The sequence below is a fragment of the Oryx dammah genome, unplaced genomic scaffold (genome assembly GCF_014754425.2).
Source record: "Oryx dammah isolate SB20612 unplaced genomic scaffold, SCBI_Odam_1.1 HiC_scaffold_28, whole genome shotgun sequence".
In the NCBI taxonomy this organism is placed as follows: Eukaryota; Metazoa; Chordata; class Mammalia; order Artiodactyla; family Bovidae; genus Oryx; species Oryx dammah.
This window is the reverse complement of record NW_024070212.1, coordinates 41,445,428-41,461,460: the sequence shown is the minus strand read 5'-3', so window position 1 is coordinate 41,461,460 and position 16,033 is coordinate 41,445,428. Positions and strand designations below refer to the sequence as shown.

At 43.3% G+C, this 16,033-nt stretch overlaps 1 protein-coding gene across 3 annotated transcripts in view; it reads left to right on the top strand.

The window, feature by feature from the left end:
- Nucleotides 1–419: 419 nt before the first annotated feature.
- The window catches only part of CDC14A (cell division cycle 14A), a 183,825-nt gene continuing 168,211 nt past the window's right edge, over nt 420–16,033 (top strand). For all 3 annotated transcript variants that reach the window (XM_040232221.1, XM_040232219.1, XM_040232222.1), the window contains exons 1-2: nt 420–937; nt 1,700–1,790. In XM_040232221.1, coding sequence (XP_040088155.1) covers nt 889–937; nt 1,700–1,790 — 140 coding nt within the window. In that variant the 5' untranslated portion in view covers nt 420–888. The remainder of the gene's footprint in view (nt 938–1,699; nt 1,791–16,033) is intronic.

Sequence of the window (16,033 nt, the reverse complement as noted above, 5' to 3'; positions counted from 1 at the left end):
GGGTGAGATAAGTAGAGAATGAGAGAGACAGACGAAAACTCTGGAGTGGGGTGCAGAAAACGAAGGGGCGCGGGCTCATCCTTGCCTGAAAAGCTACAGCAGCGCTCTCCGGGACACTCCCAACTCCACCGTTTCATTCATAAGTTTCTGGTCTGGAGGCCCCTCCTGGCTCCTCGGCCCCGGGCCGTGTATCCCGTACAGCAATTGGTAGACGGCAACAAAGCCTTAGCAACTGGCTCTTAGTGACCCGCGGGGCGCCTGGTAACTGGGGCGCGGGGCCGGCGCGGAGAAAGGAGCTGGGCTGTCCCTTTAAGGGATGGCCGCGGAGCCGTGAAAGTGGAGGGAGCTGAGCGAGGGCGGGGAGGAAGGCCTGGGGGCGGACCCAAGGGGAGGAGGAGGAGGAAGAGTTGCTGCTGAAAGGAGGTGGCGAAGGAGGAGCCGGAGCAGCTGCTGCCAGCCGGCGGGCACCAGAGTCCTGCCCGCTGCCTCACGAGTAGCCACGGGCGCGATCGGGGCCAGACGTCTCCTCCTCCATGATCACTTTGGGAGCCGGGGGAAGACTTTGCCCGGCCGTGAGAGCTGGTCTGCGTTTCCCAGGCGTGGCGGCGGTGGAGCAGCGGCAGCAGCCGGGTCCGAATCGGAGTGGCCACAGCCCGGGGCGTGTGCGCCCCGCTCGGAGCGTGCTCGGGTTCCCCACGGAATGTCCCCGGGGCGCCCGGCGCGCTGACCCCCCAGCCGCCTCCGCCTTCGGCGCCTGCTGCCTCTCTCAGGCGGGCTCGGTGTTCCGGACTGCAAGCTTCCCGGCTCCTGGGCACTGGGGAAGCCCCCGGGGGCGGGTAACCTCAGCTGGCCACGACCCAGCCCTCCCCCGTGCGTATCTCGCTTAAGATGGCAGCGGAGTCAGGGGAACTAATCGGGGCTTGCGAGTTCATGAAAGGTGAGGAGCAGTCGCCCGGCATCCTCCAACCCTCTGTTGACACCCCAGCTCTTCACTTCTCGCCCCTGTGTCCCAACCACTGTCTCCGGCTTCTTCTGGGGCCCCCAGTGTAACTGCAATCGCTGCGCGCGCTCTTATCCTTTTTCCGTACTATCCTTTCCCCCGAGGACCCCCCGCTTCCGGCTTCTCTGTCTTTCTTGCGTCCCTCGTTCCCTCTGCAGCACTTTCGGAAGGCCTCCCAGCTCGGTAAAGAGACCGCACCGTCCTCTGCCGGGCTCCAGCACGCAGCGGCTCGAGGGGATTCTGCTCCAGGGGATCCTTTCAGTTGCCTTTATCCTACTGTTGCTGGATCTCGGTTTTTGGGACACCTCCAACCACACCCCCTGTCTCTCCTCCCTTCCTCTTCTTGAAGTCTCCGGAGCTGTAGAGGTCTGAAGATTTCTGAACCAAACTTGCATCTCCAGTTCAACGGGTACCCTCAGCTTCTACCTGCTCCCGCTGGCCTGAAACCAGGGAGATCAGGGAGCTTTGCACCCCACTGAGTCCCTCAGTCTGGCCCTTGACTCGCTTCTCTTAACTGGTGTGCTCTCGGATCTCTGGCTTTTCGGGAGAGATCAGGTTTCTGCAAGAATTCCACGTGTTAATGGGTCTTTAAATACCGGGTAGCAGTTGTTATTTTGATCCTAGTGTATTAGCACCCCGCTACCCCACCAGCTTCCCTGCTTCTCATGTTTTCTCCCATCTTTTAAACTTGTCTTTCAGATCGGTTATATTTTGCTACTTTAAGGAATAGACCAAAAAGCACAGTAAATACCCACTATTTCTCCATCGATGAGGAGCTGGTCTATGAAAAGTAAGTTTCTATATGTTTTTTTAATCTCAGCTATTTAACTTGTTGGCTCTTGTGTAAGGAAGTGCTATGCACCTTTATGACAGTTTTATTCTCCTTCCCCAGTGGTGCAAGTAACAAATCCAATTTCTTAGGCTCAGAGGCTGGGGAAGAGGTGCAGGGAAAGTTAAGGTAATTTGAACCTGTCATCACCTCATTCCTTTTAGTCCTCTGTCTATATTAGTTCTTCCTACCACCACAGTAAACTGCAACTGTAGATTCCTAACACTCCCCAGAGCAGGGCCAGGGAGAGGCACCCTCTGTCCTCTCTAGATTCTGTAATAGGCATGTGAATCAGTCATAGGGTATTTATTGGAGCACCTACAGAGTACAGGGCAGGGTGTGTATTACAGGTGCTTCAGCTTTACGGTTCACAAGGCTTCTGCTGTATCTCAGGATGTTTTTGTTTGTGCAGCTCATATTTGGAAAGTGGGACACACTTAGCTGTGTCCCAGTCATATCTATGAGTAAGATTTTACCTGGGTGGTAAGTTGCTGCGTTATTTTATTTGATTGTCCCAAGTGTCACTGCATTATTTTTGCCTTTGAGGAAGTGATATAGGAGTACTGATTTACATTCTTTGGTTACTTTGGCTTTGTGGGATTAGGATTTAAGAGTGAAAGATGCATGTAGGGAATTGTTTTCTGTGAAAGACTGTTGATCTACATGAAAAAGATTATAGTATAGTAAACATTTAATTCAAAGAGAGAGAAGTCTCGATTCAATAAAAGCAACATAATAGTAAGGAATAAGAAGGCTGAGTTGGCTTGATTATGTCCTTTTATTAAAAGAGCTGGTGTTTCAGGGTAGTCAGTATATTCTAACAGAAAATTTAATTTTACTTTCTTGTTGCCTTAACCAAAAGTCCAATTACATGAACATAGTTAAGTGAACTATATTCATTATAGAAAGCATCTTAGGACTTGTGCTGTTAAGGGGGATTTGGGGCGTTCTGCCTAAGGATTTGTGAGTACCACCAGGCGTTCGAAGAGTGAGAGTATTCTCGACCATCCAGAGCATATCTTTTCTGTGAGGGAAAACAATCTTTAATTGTCACTTCATCAGAGGTATTCATGAAACTGATGTCTTCAGGACATTTCTCTTACTGGTGCTGGGAGCAGGATGCTCCTTGAATGGCTGAAGCAAAAGTGGGAATGAAAGAGCCCTTTGCTGCTGCTCATGAATGCCCAGAGCTGCTGCAGCAAAGAGGTCTAAATCCCTGGTGTCAGATTACAGCTCTGCTCCTAGACAGAATGGAGTACTGCACTGCCTACTCCCTGACCTCAGGTACCTGGATGATGTCACTGCCAGCAGTGTTTCTGGAGTATTCATTCTGTTGTGAACGTGCATTGTTGTCGCTTTCTTTTTCTGTGTGTAGAGTTTGGGGACCTCCCTTGAGTCTGAGGGTAGGCACAGTGTATACGCTATTATGTTCAATTCTTCAGTGATGTGCTGAAGGTTAATATGTCACTGAATTAACCCCAGGCATTAAGGTCTCAGTTGCTTCTTTTGGGATTGCTAGTTGATAGATCTAGATCTAACAGGAAATTATGTTTAGTCAACTAAACACAGTGCTCAGTGGTTTGATTCTGATATTTATATATGAGGAAAGATTTTTGTATGATTTTAATGTTAGTTATTTTAGGATAGGACTTCAAATCACATTCTTCTTATAGTGATTCTACTGTATTTCTGTAAAGAAAGACTTTCTGGAAAGATCATCCAATTTATATTGTGAAATTTTGATGTCATTTGAAACTTTGATAAAGACTTTAGTCTGGGCAGAGTGTGTACATCTTTTTGTTTGAGGTGCCCAACTACTGTGCCACAGGAGTAGCTATGGTTCTGATCACCCATAACTCCATTTTTTGGTCACCTTCAACATTATACAGGGTTAGATGATATAGTGGCTACAATGAAGATGGATACATGTTACCTTCACAGAGTGCCAGAGCTGGAGGGAGAAAGACAGGACTTCAGTGAGAGAGAGAGAAAAGATAACTGCCCTAGATTCACATATATACCCCCTGTGCAGGGGGGAATTCACGGCTGGGAGAACACATTTGGTTGAGGGGGTTCAGAAAAGCCTTCATGGAAGAGTTAAGACTGGTTTGCAGAATGGACAGAGATGGGAGAGGAGAGATCCCAGAAGCAGGAATAGCAAGGATGAGGAGGAAGGCTCTAGAATGTCCTCAGGGAATAGTGAGACCTCTGGTTTGCCTGGTGTGTATACAGGTTCAAATGGGGCTGTGTAATCTGAAGCTGAAAGGTCAGCTGGGCAGATTGAGTGCCAGGGTTCCCTTAGTATGCCATGGGACTCTCTTGAGGATTTGGGGGCAGTCCAGGGTATGACTGGTCCTATGCTAACTGCAAATAATGGCACATTTCATCGAGCATTTAAATGCACGCCAGGTGCTCGGTGTTCCACAGCTATTAATTTATTTTATTTTTACGTCGGTTTTTAGGCAGTTAACTGTTATTATCCTTAGTGTGCAAATGATGAGAATAAGGAACAGAGAGGTTAGGTAAAAGTAAGAAGTAGCAGACCTGGAATTTGAAATCAAGCCCTCTAGTTCTGGAGTATGTATGTGTGTTCTGTGCTTAGTCGCTCAGTTGTGTTTGACTCTGCAACCCTTTGGACTGTAGCCCTCCAGACTCCTCTGTCCATGGGATTCTCCAGACAAGAATATTGGAGTGGGTTGCTGTTTCCTTCTCCAGGGGATCTTCCTGACCCAGGGACTGAACCCAAGTCTCCTGTGTCTTCTGCGTTGCAGGCAGATCCTTTACCACTGAGCCATCTGGGAAACCCTAGAGTACATATATCCCCTCTCAAAAAACTAATATGATAGCATTATTTTGGACAGATTAGAGAGGAAGTAGAGCCTGGTTAGAGAAATTCTGAAATGTTCAGGGGGAAGAAATAAATGCCTTGATTAGAACTGGTGGCAATGGTGGTGGAAAGAAGAGCTCTGAATCCTTGTGACTTGGCAACAGATCAGGTACGTGGGTTGGTGTGGTGCTGAGGAAAAAGGGGTCCAAGACATCTTTAAGACAGCCTGGGTCACGGCAAACCTGCTAATACCATTGGCTGAAACAAGATGTAGGGCAGAAGAACTGGCTTTTGTGGGGAGAGCAGGCGTTTCCGTGTTGTCAGGTTGGAAGGAGGGAGTTTATGGGATGTGCACATCAGGGTTGGATGTCACATAAATTAGAAGTCCTTAAATTTGGAGGTTTTCCTCCAAAAGATGATAAAGCTGTGAGAATGATGTAATTTCTGGGAAACAGAGAAAAATATCAAGGGCTGTAGGCATGACCAGGATGGGAGGAACCAAGGGAAAGAGGTAGTAATAAGCAGCCAAGAAGGTGGATCAATGCTGAAGGAGAGAGAAGAGAAGGGGAGAGGAGCAGACGCAGTGGAATCCATCTTGTCAGCACTGCTTTTAGGACGCATTGAATTAGAGAGACCACAGAGGCCTTTGAAGGATGAGTAATATCAGGGTTCTTCTATGACAGATAGATAGCTTATGGTGAGGAAAACCTGGCCTATTATATCAGATTGTAATTCTCTAAGGAAAGGAGAGGGCTTGCCTGGTGGCTCAGTGGTAAAGAATTTGCCTTCAATGCAGAAGCCTCAGGAGACACAGGTTCGATCCTTGGGTTGGGAAGATCCCCTGGAGGAGGGCATGGCAACCCACTCCAGTATCCTTGCCTGGAGAATTCCATGGACAGAGGAGCCCAGTGGGCCATAGTGCATAGGGTCACAAAGAGTCAGACACGACTGAACCGACTTAGCATGCCTGCAAGGAAAGGAGAATATTAGTATATGTGATCACACAGGGCCTTATACAGCCCTATATCTGTGTACTTATTTTCAGAATGTGTAAGTGAAATGCTGCCTTTTTGGCTAAATCATCATCCTGGAAATGCAACTATTATTTTTGAATTAAATAAATCAACAAATATTTAAATAGTAAGGCTTTGTTCCTCTTAAAGGAACTACGAGCAAAATTTCTCCCAGCCAAAATTTTAGAACTGTTTTCAAGCTGACTGCCTGTGGGGTTGTTGGAGTGGGATGCCCGCTGTAGTGACACCCCACATCTCTGAGTTGGATCTGGGAAGGCAGTAAAGGCCCTGAGGTTTCTTAATCCTGGTTTGGTAGCTACCAGCCCTGACACCTGTCAGGGCAGGAGGCATAGATTGGCAACCCAGACCCACAGGTGCATCCGCTACCCCCACCTGGCAACTGTCCGAGAAGCTAATGGAGAAGGGTTAACAAAGTGGCCTTATGAGATCCCAACTATCTATTAGAAATGAATTTTCTCTTTGAATTTTAAACAGAAGTTACCACATTAGTATAAAGGCATAAGCAATTTTAGTAAAATATGGTTGATGATAAAGCATACATTTATCCTTGAGTTATGATTTCACAGATCAGAATTAAAATCAGAGTATAAACTACCACACTTGTGGGGAAAATGTAGTCCCCCGCCCCAAAAGGGAGCCTTTTAAAGATTTGTCTGTATTTGATTAAGCTATAAATAATGCACAACTTTCCAGAAAGGCTAGTTCTTTGGTTTTGGAATTGGGCCGTGTAATCCAGATAGGGGCTTACTTTTTATAACTTGGCTCAAATTCCTTTTGGCTCCAAAGTTAACAAAATCAAATATGTTAATTGTTGTAACTTTGTGGGCCCCTCCTAACAGTGATGGGTATAGAGTTGAATGTCTATGCATAGAAAGGAGATTGTAGAAGTCTTGTCCATTTTCATTTCTTCTGTTTTCGTGTTTGCAAAGGTACTGAAAATGCAGGAGAGAACTCTTCATGGACATACTCTGGGGACTGCATATTAAGCAGTTTCTGAAATGATTCAAAGAATTTCACCAAATGGTTTAGCATGGAAGAATGAGCAGCCTCTAACGAGGACTAATTAACTAACTTGAAGATTTAAATAATTTTAAATGTCCAGTTTTCATTTAAACTTTATTAAAGTAGCCTGATATTAATGCAACTAGGAATTTTGGGATAAATAATTTATAAAATAATAATTTCTTATATGTAGCTTGTAGCATAGGCTTGAGTTGCAATGTGAGACTAGGACATCTTTGAGAGAAAGACAGAAAAACTTCCCTTGCCCAGAAATATTGTAGGAATAGAAAATTTAGGTTAGATTGAGGTAGGAAGAAACTCTTTTGTTTTTTCAGCTTTTATTTTGAATTTAATGTGTAACAAGTAGGCTAATGTCACGGAAAGCCGAATGCCTCCTAAGCATATGAACATACACAGATATACACAGATATGTGATCTTATATAGAGCCTTGAAAGTGAAAGTTGCTCAGTTGTGTCTGACTCTGTGGCCCATCAGACTCCACTGTCCATGAAATTCTCCAAGCAAGAGTACTAGAGTGGGTAGAAAGATCCTGCATTGAGCCAGGTTCTTTACCTTCTCAGCCACCAGGGAAGCCCCTGGGCCTAGAGCCTTAGGGCATCATTTGGTACCTCAAATCTCTGTGATATAGACAGAACAGGAGATAGAGTTGAATTCAGAGACACATTTCATCATGAGAATAAAAATAAAATTATAGCAGCAGCTAATATTTATGGTCCCATGACAAGCTAATATTTATAGTCCTATGACAATCAGTGTTCTTTATATACATTAACTCAATCTTGGGAACAACCCTAGGAGTTAGGTGCTATTATTGTCACCTATCTATATTGCTTTATAGATGAGGAAACTGAGACTCAGAGAGGATTATGTAGATCTGAAGGTCATTGAGCTAGTAAGTTTACCCTGAAGTCATGCTCTCAGTCATGCTTCCAGCAAGTTCCCATTTGTCCTGAGCCTGAGGCTGGTAAAGAGGGTGGAGAACAGCTTTGCTCCTCCCTGGCTCATGTGACCCTTCTAACTTGAGTGGTGATGGCTTTGGCGAGGAATGGGCTGCTGACATTGTGTACACAAATTTCTGTCCAGGCTGTATCTGGGTATGTGTGGTAGTAATTAAAATATTTTCCCGCAACTCCACTTTTGTGGATATGAATTAGCTTTTTCTCCTTTCAGTGGACTACCCTGCCTAAAAGAGAGAAAGAAAATAAATTGAGTTAATTATCATTGTATGTTAATAGGAGAGGTGAAAACAAAAGAAGCTTATGAAAATTCTTTGCAGGCAGACTGTGAAATGTTCTTGCTGCTTAACTTGTGTCACTTAAGATGTAATGATTTGTGCATAGAATTCTCCTGAAAACTCAGAAAACTCTTTAGCTTTTAAAAGGTAGTATAGGTTTCTACTTTCTTCCCCTTTTCTCCTTTCTCTTATCCTAATCTTGCAGAAATAACAGTTTTGTTCAGGGCCACTTTTTCCATTCTCTGTTTTGAACACAAGAGTTTTAGGCGTGTGCTTATGTATGTGTACCTGTGTATATAAACCAGGATTATTATGTTGTATGCATCATGAGGAGACAGATATCTGTATACATTCACCACTTCCCTGGTGGCTCAGACAGTAAAAGTGTCTGCCTACAACTCAGGAGACCCGGGTTTGATCCCTGGGTTGGGAAGATCCCCTGGAGAAGGAAATGGCAACCCACTCCACTACTCTTGCCTTGAAAATCTCATGGATGGAGGAGCCTGGTAGGCTACAAGTCCATGGGGTTGCGAAGAGTCGGACACGACTGAGCGACTTCACTCACTTCACTTATACATTCACCAGTCAGTTCTTAATTCTGTGACCCACTAGAGCCAACTTGTATTTTCAGGATACTGATTTATTAAATACTTGCTGTTTTGAACCTCTTTGGCATCCACAGTGGGGTCGTCGATTTCTGTTCTTCATAAGGACAAATTGTTACTCAGTTCTTTCAATTTGCTCGAGACAAGCTTGGTGAAAATGCAAAATTTAACTGAGGTGCTGAGGACTCAGTTAAAACTGACAGGGCTAGTCTTAATCAGGAAGCCTGAGAAGGGATTCAAATGGGTTGGAGGAGAGTCCTGTGAGGAGCTGTGTGCCGTCCAAGTTCTTTGTTGGCCAAGTCACCACAGGGCGGCTTCATTATTGTGTTTGAAGTAGATCCCTAAGACATCAGATGTTCTCATTTGTAAGTTCATAAACACATTCCAAAGCCGAAAGTAAATGCACAAGCCACAGCTTAGTGCAGCTTTGTGCGTTAAAAGGAAAGAGAGAGAAAGAAAAAAAGACTTGACATGTTGTTATGGGTAGTGAAAAAAGCATAATTTAAAAGTTGTAGGTGGTTGGAAATAGAGGAAACAAACAGTGCAGTCCTGTGGTTGATACTTTGTCCTTCCACTGCAGAGGCATGGGTTTGATCCCTGGCAGAGGAACTAGAATCCCTCATGTCGCATGGCGGGGCCAAAAAAAAAAAAAAAACACCCACTCCCCCCAAAACAAACAAATGAAATATTTAGATGGGATAGATTTTGGTACAGAGCAGTATGCTAATGCTTTGGGAATACACAAATACAGAAAGAAGGAAGTGTAAACAAATACAGGCAAGAAATGACAAAAGTTGCAAATGAATATATTAAAAATCCAAGAAAAGAAGAGATACTACTTCTCAGAATGATAAAGACTTCATAGAGTGATATTTGAACTAGCTTTTGAAGGGTGTGTAAGAGTGAAGAGTATATTTTATGATCTCTGTGAGGACAAGTACCGCCTATTTTTGCTCACCAGTGTATGCATATATCTAGCACGGAGCCTGGCTTAGAGGGTGTACAAGAAATTTTAGCTGAATGAATGAGAGAAGAAGGGAAGAAAGAAAGATTTCAGTGTTGGGGAATAGCAAGATTTTGTTAGGTGAGGCAAAATACTTGAAGTGCAGAGAGGTCATGGGTGAGGCTGGACGCATGGTTGGGGACTGGCTTATGGAAAGCTGTTTGGATCTCAGCCCTGCTGGTTTATGAATGACACAGGGAGACTGAGCAGAGCTCTGCTTAGGACAAGTACTCCCGTGAGTGGGAGGTATGGCAAGACTGGATATGGTTACAGCAATGGGAACAAAGGCTAGGTGGGAGAGAGGCTAGAGGGGATGGATTGACTGTATTTGAGGCATTTGAGGGGTCAGGGCAATTGAAGGTTAAGTTCAAGATTCATGGTTTGGATGATTGGGAGAAAGTGACACCTTAAAGTAGGGCATGTATGTAAATCAGAAGGAGAAGCTACCTTTTTGTTGCTCTATTTGGGGGATGGGGAAGGGAAATAAAAAGGGGAGTCTATAATGAAAGTAAAAGAGGAGTCATTGTCTGTGTGATCTTTAAGCAGAAAATAGACAATGCCTGCCCTGGATATCTAGCTATTTCCTTGTTTTAAAAATCTGGGGAGTTGGGTGGGACAGCTGATCTCAAGTTCCTTTCTGGCTCACTGATTTGAAGTGGGCTTAATTGTGGAGTTCATTGTTTCTTTAAAAAATTTTTAAGCTTTAGTTTCAATTTACATTTAAAAAGTTGGGTTTGTTAATCGACTCAATACTTCCAGGACCACCAAAGAATCAGCTCTTGAATGAGAACCATCAAAAATATTATTTTATTTATTAAAGCATGTAATAATCCCAGCCTTTGACAAACTTGGAAACATCTGGTAAAGCATCACAATTATTTGTGATCATCAGTGAATTTCCTTTATGGAAAATAGTTTCATAAGCTATAGTTTTTGAATGAAGTATTTCATTTATTAATTTAATATTTTGGTGTTAAAGATCTTCATATCCTATTGATGAACTGAAGAATTTGCTAGTTTGGACATGTTCTTTTATACAATTTAATTTTCTTTTGAGAACCAGAAGAGATGGTATATTTCAAATTTGCTCTCTTTGCTACATATACTCTTACAATGCATATACTCTTATCTAGTCTTGTCTGGAAATATGAGATCTCAGTAGGGCAGCTTCTACAAAAAGATGGAAAATTACATCTTGAAATATCAAAGTAGTTTTGTAATTTATGGGAAGCTTTCTAAAATGAATCTACATTGTTGCCTTTGTAAAGAATTTACTGATTATGATTTACTTATTTTTTCTGTGAGACTTTATTACTATGAGTATATTGGTTGTACAGTTTCATTGTAATTCAGGTATAGTTTTAGGAGCTCCTAAAGGTGGCTGAGGCAGTAAAGAATCTGCCTGCAATGTGGGAGATCTGGGTTCGCTCCCTGGGTTGGAAGATCCCCTGGAGTAGGAAATGGCAACCTGCTCCAGTATTCTTGCCTGGAAAATTCCATGGGCAGGGGACCCTGGTGGGCTACAGTCCACAGGTTGCAAAGAATGGGACACAATTGAGCACCCACAAGTGATTGATCACAGCACAAGGAATAAAGAGATCTCTGCTTAAGTATCAGATTTGCTGAACATCTTTTATTTCGTAGACATCTTGTATCTTTTAGTGTTTTTAATCTAGTTAGTTTTCTTTGATGAATAACTCACCTGAGTACTTTCTAGGTGTTACTTACTGTTGGATTATATACGTTAGTCACTCAGTTGTGTATGACTCTTTTCGACCCCATGGACTGTAGCCCACCAGGCTCCTCTGTCCGTGGGATTCTTCAGGCATCCTGGAGTGGGTTGCTATGCCCTTCTCCAGGGATCTTTCTGGCCCAGGGATAGAACCCAGGTGCCCGCATTGTGGGCAGATTCTTTACAGTTTGAGTTATTAGCTTTTGACATTTCTATCAATGTACCAGCAGCCACCAATAGCTGCCTCCTGCCTATGGTCTGTCTGATGAGTCTAATATGCTATGGGCATAGAAACCAGATATCATGTTTTATTAGCCTTTGGTGCAGTATAAGGCTAAACAGACTTCCAAGTGAGTTGGAGACTCTCATAAACATTGCTAAAGGGCATGGGTTTGTGGCAGGCTTTAAAAGAAATAACATGCCTTACTTGTGATTCTCATTTATATTCCTGATTGAGATTTCTGAATTGGGGATCCTTGTATAACTGATTTCTGATTCTACACATTTCTTTTTCTTTTAAGAGAGTGTGAAATTGATATAGCACTTATCTTTAGTCCTCATAATCGAATTGTTGATCATCTGTAGCTGAATTAATCTGAAATGCTAAAAGCATTTTATTTTTATCTTAAGTGTGATGCAAAGAAAAAGGGTTAAAAAGGTCTCTTCTAAGGAGCTGTGAATAGTGGGATTGTAAAATAGTGGCTTTCTGTTCTGCCAGACACTTCAGTGTCAAATGTACTTCATTCTATATGCTCTATAGCAGATTGCCTACAGCTCTAGAAAACTCAAAAGTAAAGTTTTAGGATGATTTTAGCTTGGCAAAACTCTCGATACCACTGAAGGGGCTGCTAAGCCAAAAAAAAAAAAAAGGAGTTGGGATGATGTATAGTTGGGGTGAGTCTTTTTAGACTGGGGGCCACTTCTGGAGCAGGTCACATGTAGAGCAAGCCAGACTCTGTGTGACCCTATGGACTGTAGCCCACCAGGCTTCTCTGTCCATGGGATTCTCCAGGCAAGAACACTGGAGTGGGTTGCTATGCCCTCCTCCAGGGGATCTTCCAGACCCAGGGATTGAACCTGCATCTCTGGCATCTCCTGCATTGGCAAGTGGGTTCTTTACCACTTTCACCACTTGGGAAGCCCTAGTAATAAAGAGACAGGTGTAGGGTAGACTGTGGTGGGGGAGGAATGGGCGTCTCCCGGTTCTTCCTGCACTAGAGAGGTGGATGGCCTTCCATTCTCAATCCCCTTCCTTATCCTTTCCTTCTTAGGTTATTTTTGTCCATTTTTTTCTGTCTAGTCCAGTTTTGTACCCAAAGCCAATACAATGTGCTACCTGATATCTTTCCCCAGATTTAACCTGGTTTAGAAGGATTAAATGGAAGAAGACAACAGGTTTGCAGATGAACCAATCATGTCAACATTTCATTCCTTTACTCAGTCATCTGTGCCAGGCACTAGGGATACATTACTGAGCAGATTTTAACCCAGCCCTAGTTCTCATGGAGTTTATTGTCTGGTGGGCCTTAGGGAGGCTATTAATGAATATTCAGATATCGGACAGATAAACTCTCTCAAGGAAAGACCTATGATTCTTTGGAAGCACATAAGAATAGGACCTGGCCTGTAGGATGGAGTGGGGTGTGTGTGTGCGTGTGTGTGTGTGCGTGCGTGCGTGCGTGCGTGTGTGTGTGAAGTGGGGTGAGGGTGGAGGTGGGGATACAGATGGAGGAGGGATCAGAGAAGAATTTCCTGAGAAAGTGTGACTGGAGCTGAGTCCTGAAGGGTAAATGGGTATTAATTAGGCCAAGGAGGGTAATGTACGAAGGGCCTGAGGCAGGAATGCTAAGAAGTAGCTTGCTTGGAGCTTACTAGTACTGAAATGGAAATGGTACAAAATGAGGCCCCAAAGAGAAATAGGTGGGGGCTACATCATCCTGGCCTCACAGACAAGTTTCAGGGTTTTGGTTTTAATTCCAAGAGTTTAGAGAGGTAATGTGATCATTGCCAGATGTTAGAGTAATTATTTTCCTTTTCAGGGCCTCTCTTGCTCTATGACATGTGAGGAGGTTAGTCTTTTATGTATAGGAGATCAGTCACTGATCTGTTTTCTACCAAAGTCACATGTATACTCTCTGCATAGCTGTCTGGCCTTCAATACCTGCCACTGAATAAAGGGGTTAATTGACACTGCTTGAGAATGTTTCTATGGGAGTGAATTTTAATCTTGCCAGTGCATTCCTGAAGAAGTCTTTTGTTTTCATTAATCTGAGACTCAGAGTAGGAGTGTTTAATTAATTGACTTGCTTCAGAAAGGGAAGTCACAGGATTACAGACCTCGGTGCTGAAGGTTCTCTGATACGTTTAGTTTTGTCTTCGTTGTTGTTGTTGTTCGGTGGTTAAGTTGTGTTCTACTGTTCGCAACCCCATGGACTGCAGCACTCCAGGCTTCCGTGCCCTTCATTATCGTCCAGAGTTTGCTCACATTCATGTTCGTTGAGTCAGTGATGCCATCCAACCATCTCATCCTCTGCCACTTACTTCTCTTTTTGCCCTCAGTCTTTGCCATCATCAAAGTCTTTTCCAGTGAGTCAGCTCTTCACATCAGGTGGCCAGAGTATTAGAGCTTCAGCTTCAGCATCAGTCCTTCCAATGAATATTCAGGGTTGTTTTTCTTTAGGATTGACTGGTTTGCCCTGTGCTCAGTCCAAGGGACTCTCAAGAGTCTTCTCCAGCTCCACAATTTGAAAGCCTCAATTCTTCAAAGCTCAGCCTTCTTTATGGTTCAACTCTCAGATCTGCACATGACTGCTGGAAAAACCATAGCTTTGAATATATGGACCTTTGTCAGCAAAGTGATGTCTCTGCTTTTTTTTTTTTTAATATAATTTATTCTTTTTACTTTACAATTCTGTATTGGTTTTGGCATACATTGACATGAATCCACCACGGGTGTACATGCGTTCCCAGATATGAACCCCCCTCCCACCCCCCTCCCCACAACATCTCTCTGGGTCATCCCCACGTACCAGCCCCAAGCGTGCCATATCCTGCATCGGACATAGACTGGCAATTCGATTCTTACATGATATTATACATGTTTCAATGTCATTCTCCCAAATCATCTCACCCTCTCCCTCTCCCACTGAGTCCAAAAGTCCGCTATACACATCTGTGTCTTTTTTGCTGTCCTGCATACAGGGTCATCATTGCCATCTTTCTAAATTCCATATATATGTGTTAGTATGCTGTATTTGTGTTTTTCTTTCTGGCTTACTTCACTCTGTATAATCGGCTCCAGCTTCATCCATCTCATCAGAACTGATTCAAATGTATTCTTTTTAACAGCTGAGTTATACTCCATTGTGTATATGTACCACAGCTTTCTTATCCATTCATCTGCTGATGGACATCTAGGTTGTTTCCATGTCCTGGCTATTATAAACAGTGCTGCAATGAACATTGGGGTACATGTGTCTCTTTCAATTCTGGTTTCCTCCGTGTGTATGCCCAGCAGTGGGATTGCTGGGTCATAAGGCAGTTCTATTTGCAATTTTTTAAGGAATCTCCACACTGTTCTCCATAGTGGCTGTACTAGTTTGCATTCCCACCAACAGTGTAGGAGGGTTCCCTTCTCTCCACACCCTCTCTAGCATTTATTGCTTGCAGATTTTTGGATCGCAGACATTCTGACTGGTGTGAAGTGGTACCTCATTGTGGTTTTGATTTGCATTTCTCTAATAATGAGTGATGTTGAGCATCTTTTCATGTGTTTGTTAGCCATCCGTATGTCTTCTTTGGAGAAATGTCTATTTAGTTCTTTGGCCCATTTTTTGATTGGGTCGTTTATTTTTCTGGAATTGAGCTGCAGGAGTTGCTTGTATATTTTTGAGATTACTTGTTTGTCAGTTGCTTCATTTGCTATTATTTTCTCCCATTCGGAAGGCTGTCTTTTCACTTTGCTTATATTTTCCTTTGTTGTGCAAAGCTTTTAATTTTAATTAGGTCCCATTTGTTTATTTTTGCTTTTATTTCCAGAATTCTGGGAGGTGGATCATAGTGTCTCTGCTTTTTAATATGCTGTCTAGGTTTGTCACATAACTTTCCTTCCAAGGAGCATCTTTTAATTTTATGGCTGCAGTCACTGTCTGCAGTGATTTTTTAAAATAAAATCTGTCACTGCTTCCACTTTTGCTCCTTCTGTTTGCCATGAAGTGATGGGACCAGATACCATGATCTTAGTTTTTTGAATGTTGAGTTTCAAGCCAACTTTTTCACTCTCCTCTTTCACCCTCATTAAGAGGCTCTTTAATTCCTCTTCATTTTCTGCCATTAAAGTGATATCATCTGCATATCTGAGGTTGTTGTTATTTCTCCCAGCAATCTCAATTCTAGTTTGTGATTCATCCAGCCCAGTATTTCTCATGATATACTCTGCATGGAAGTTAAATAAGCAGGATGACAATATACAGCCTCGACACACTCCTTTCCCAATTTGGAACCAGTCTGTTGTTCCATGTCCGATTCTAACTGTTGCTTCTTGACCTGCTTACATGTTTCTCTTTGGCTTTAAGGCAAAGTGGCAGCATTAACCCATTTTACAGAAGCAGCAGCTGGAGCCTCGGGTGGCCCTGCTACTTGCCCCAGATTAATAAGTAAGTTAGTAGGTGGAGAAGAGTTCCACATATGCCCAGTGTTTTGTATCTGGACGTCCCTAAAACCCTGGATAATGCACCAAAAGACAG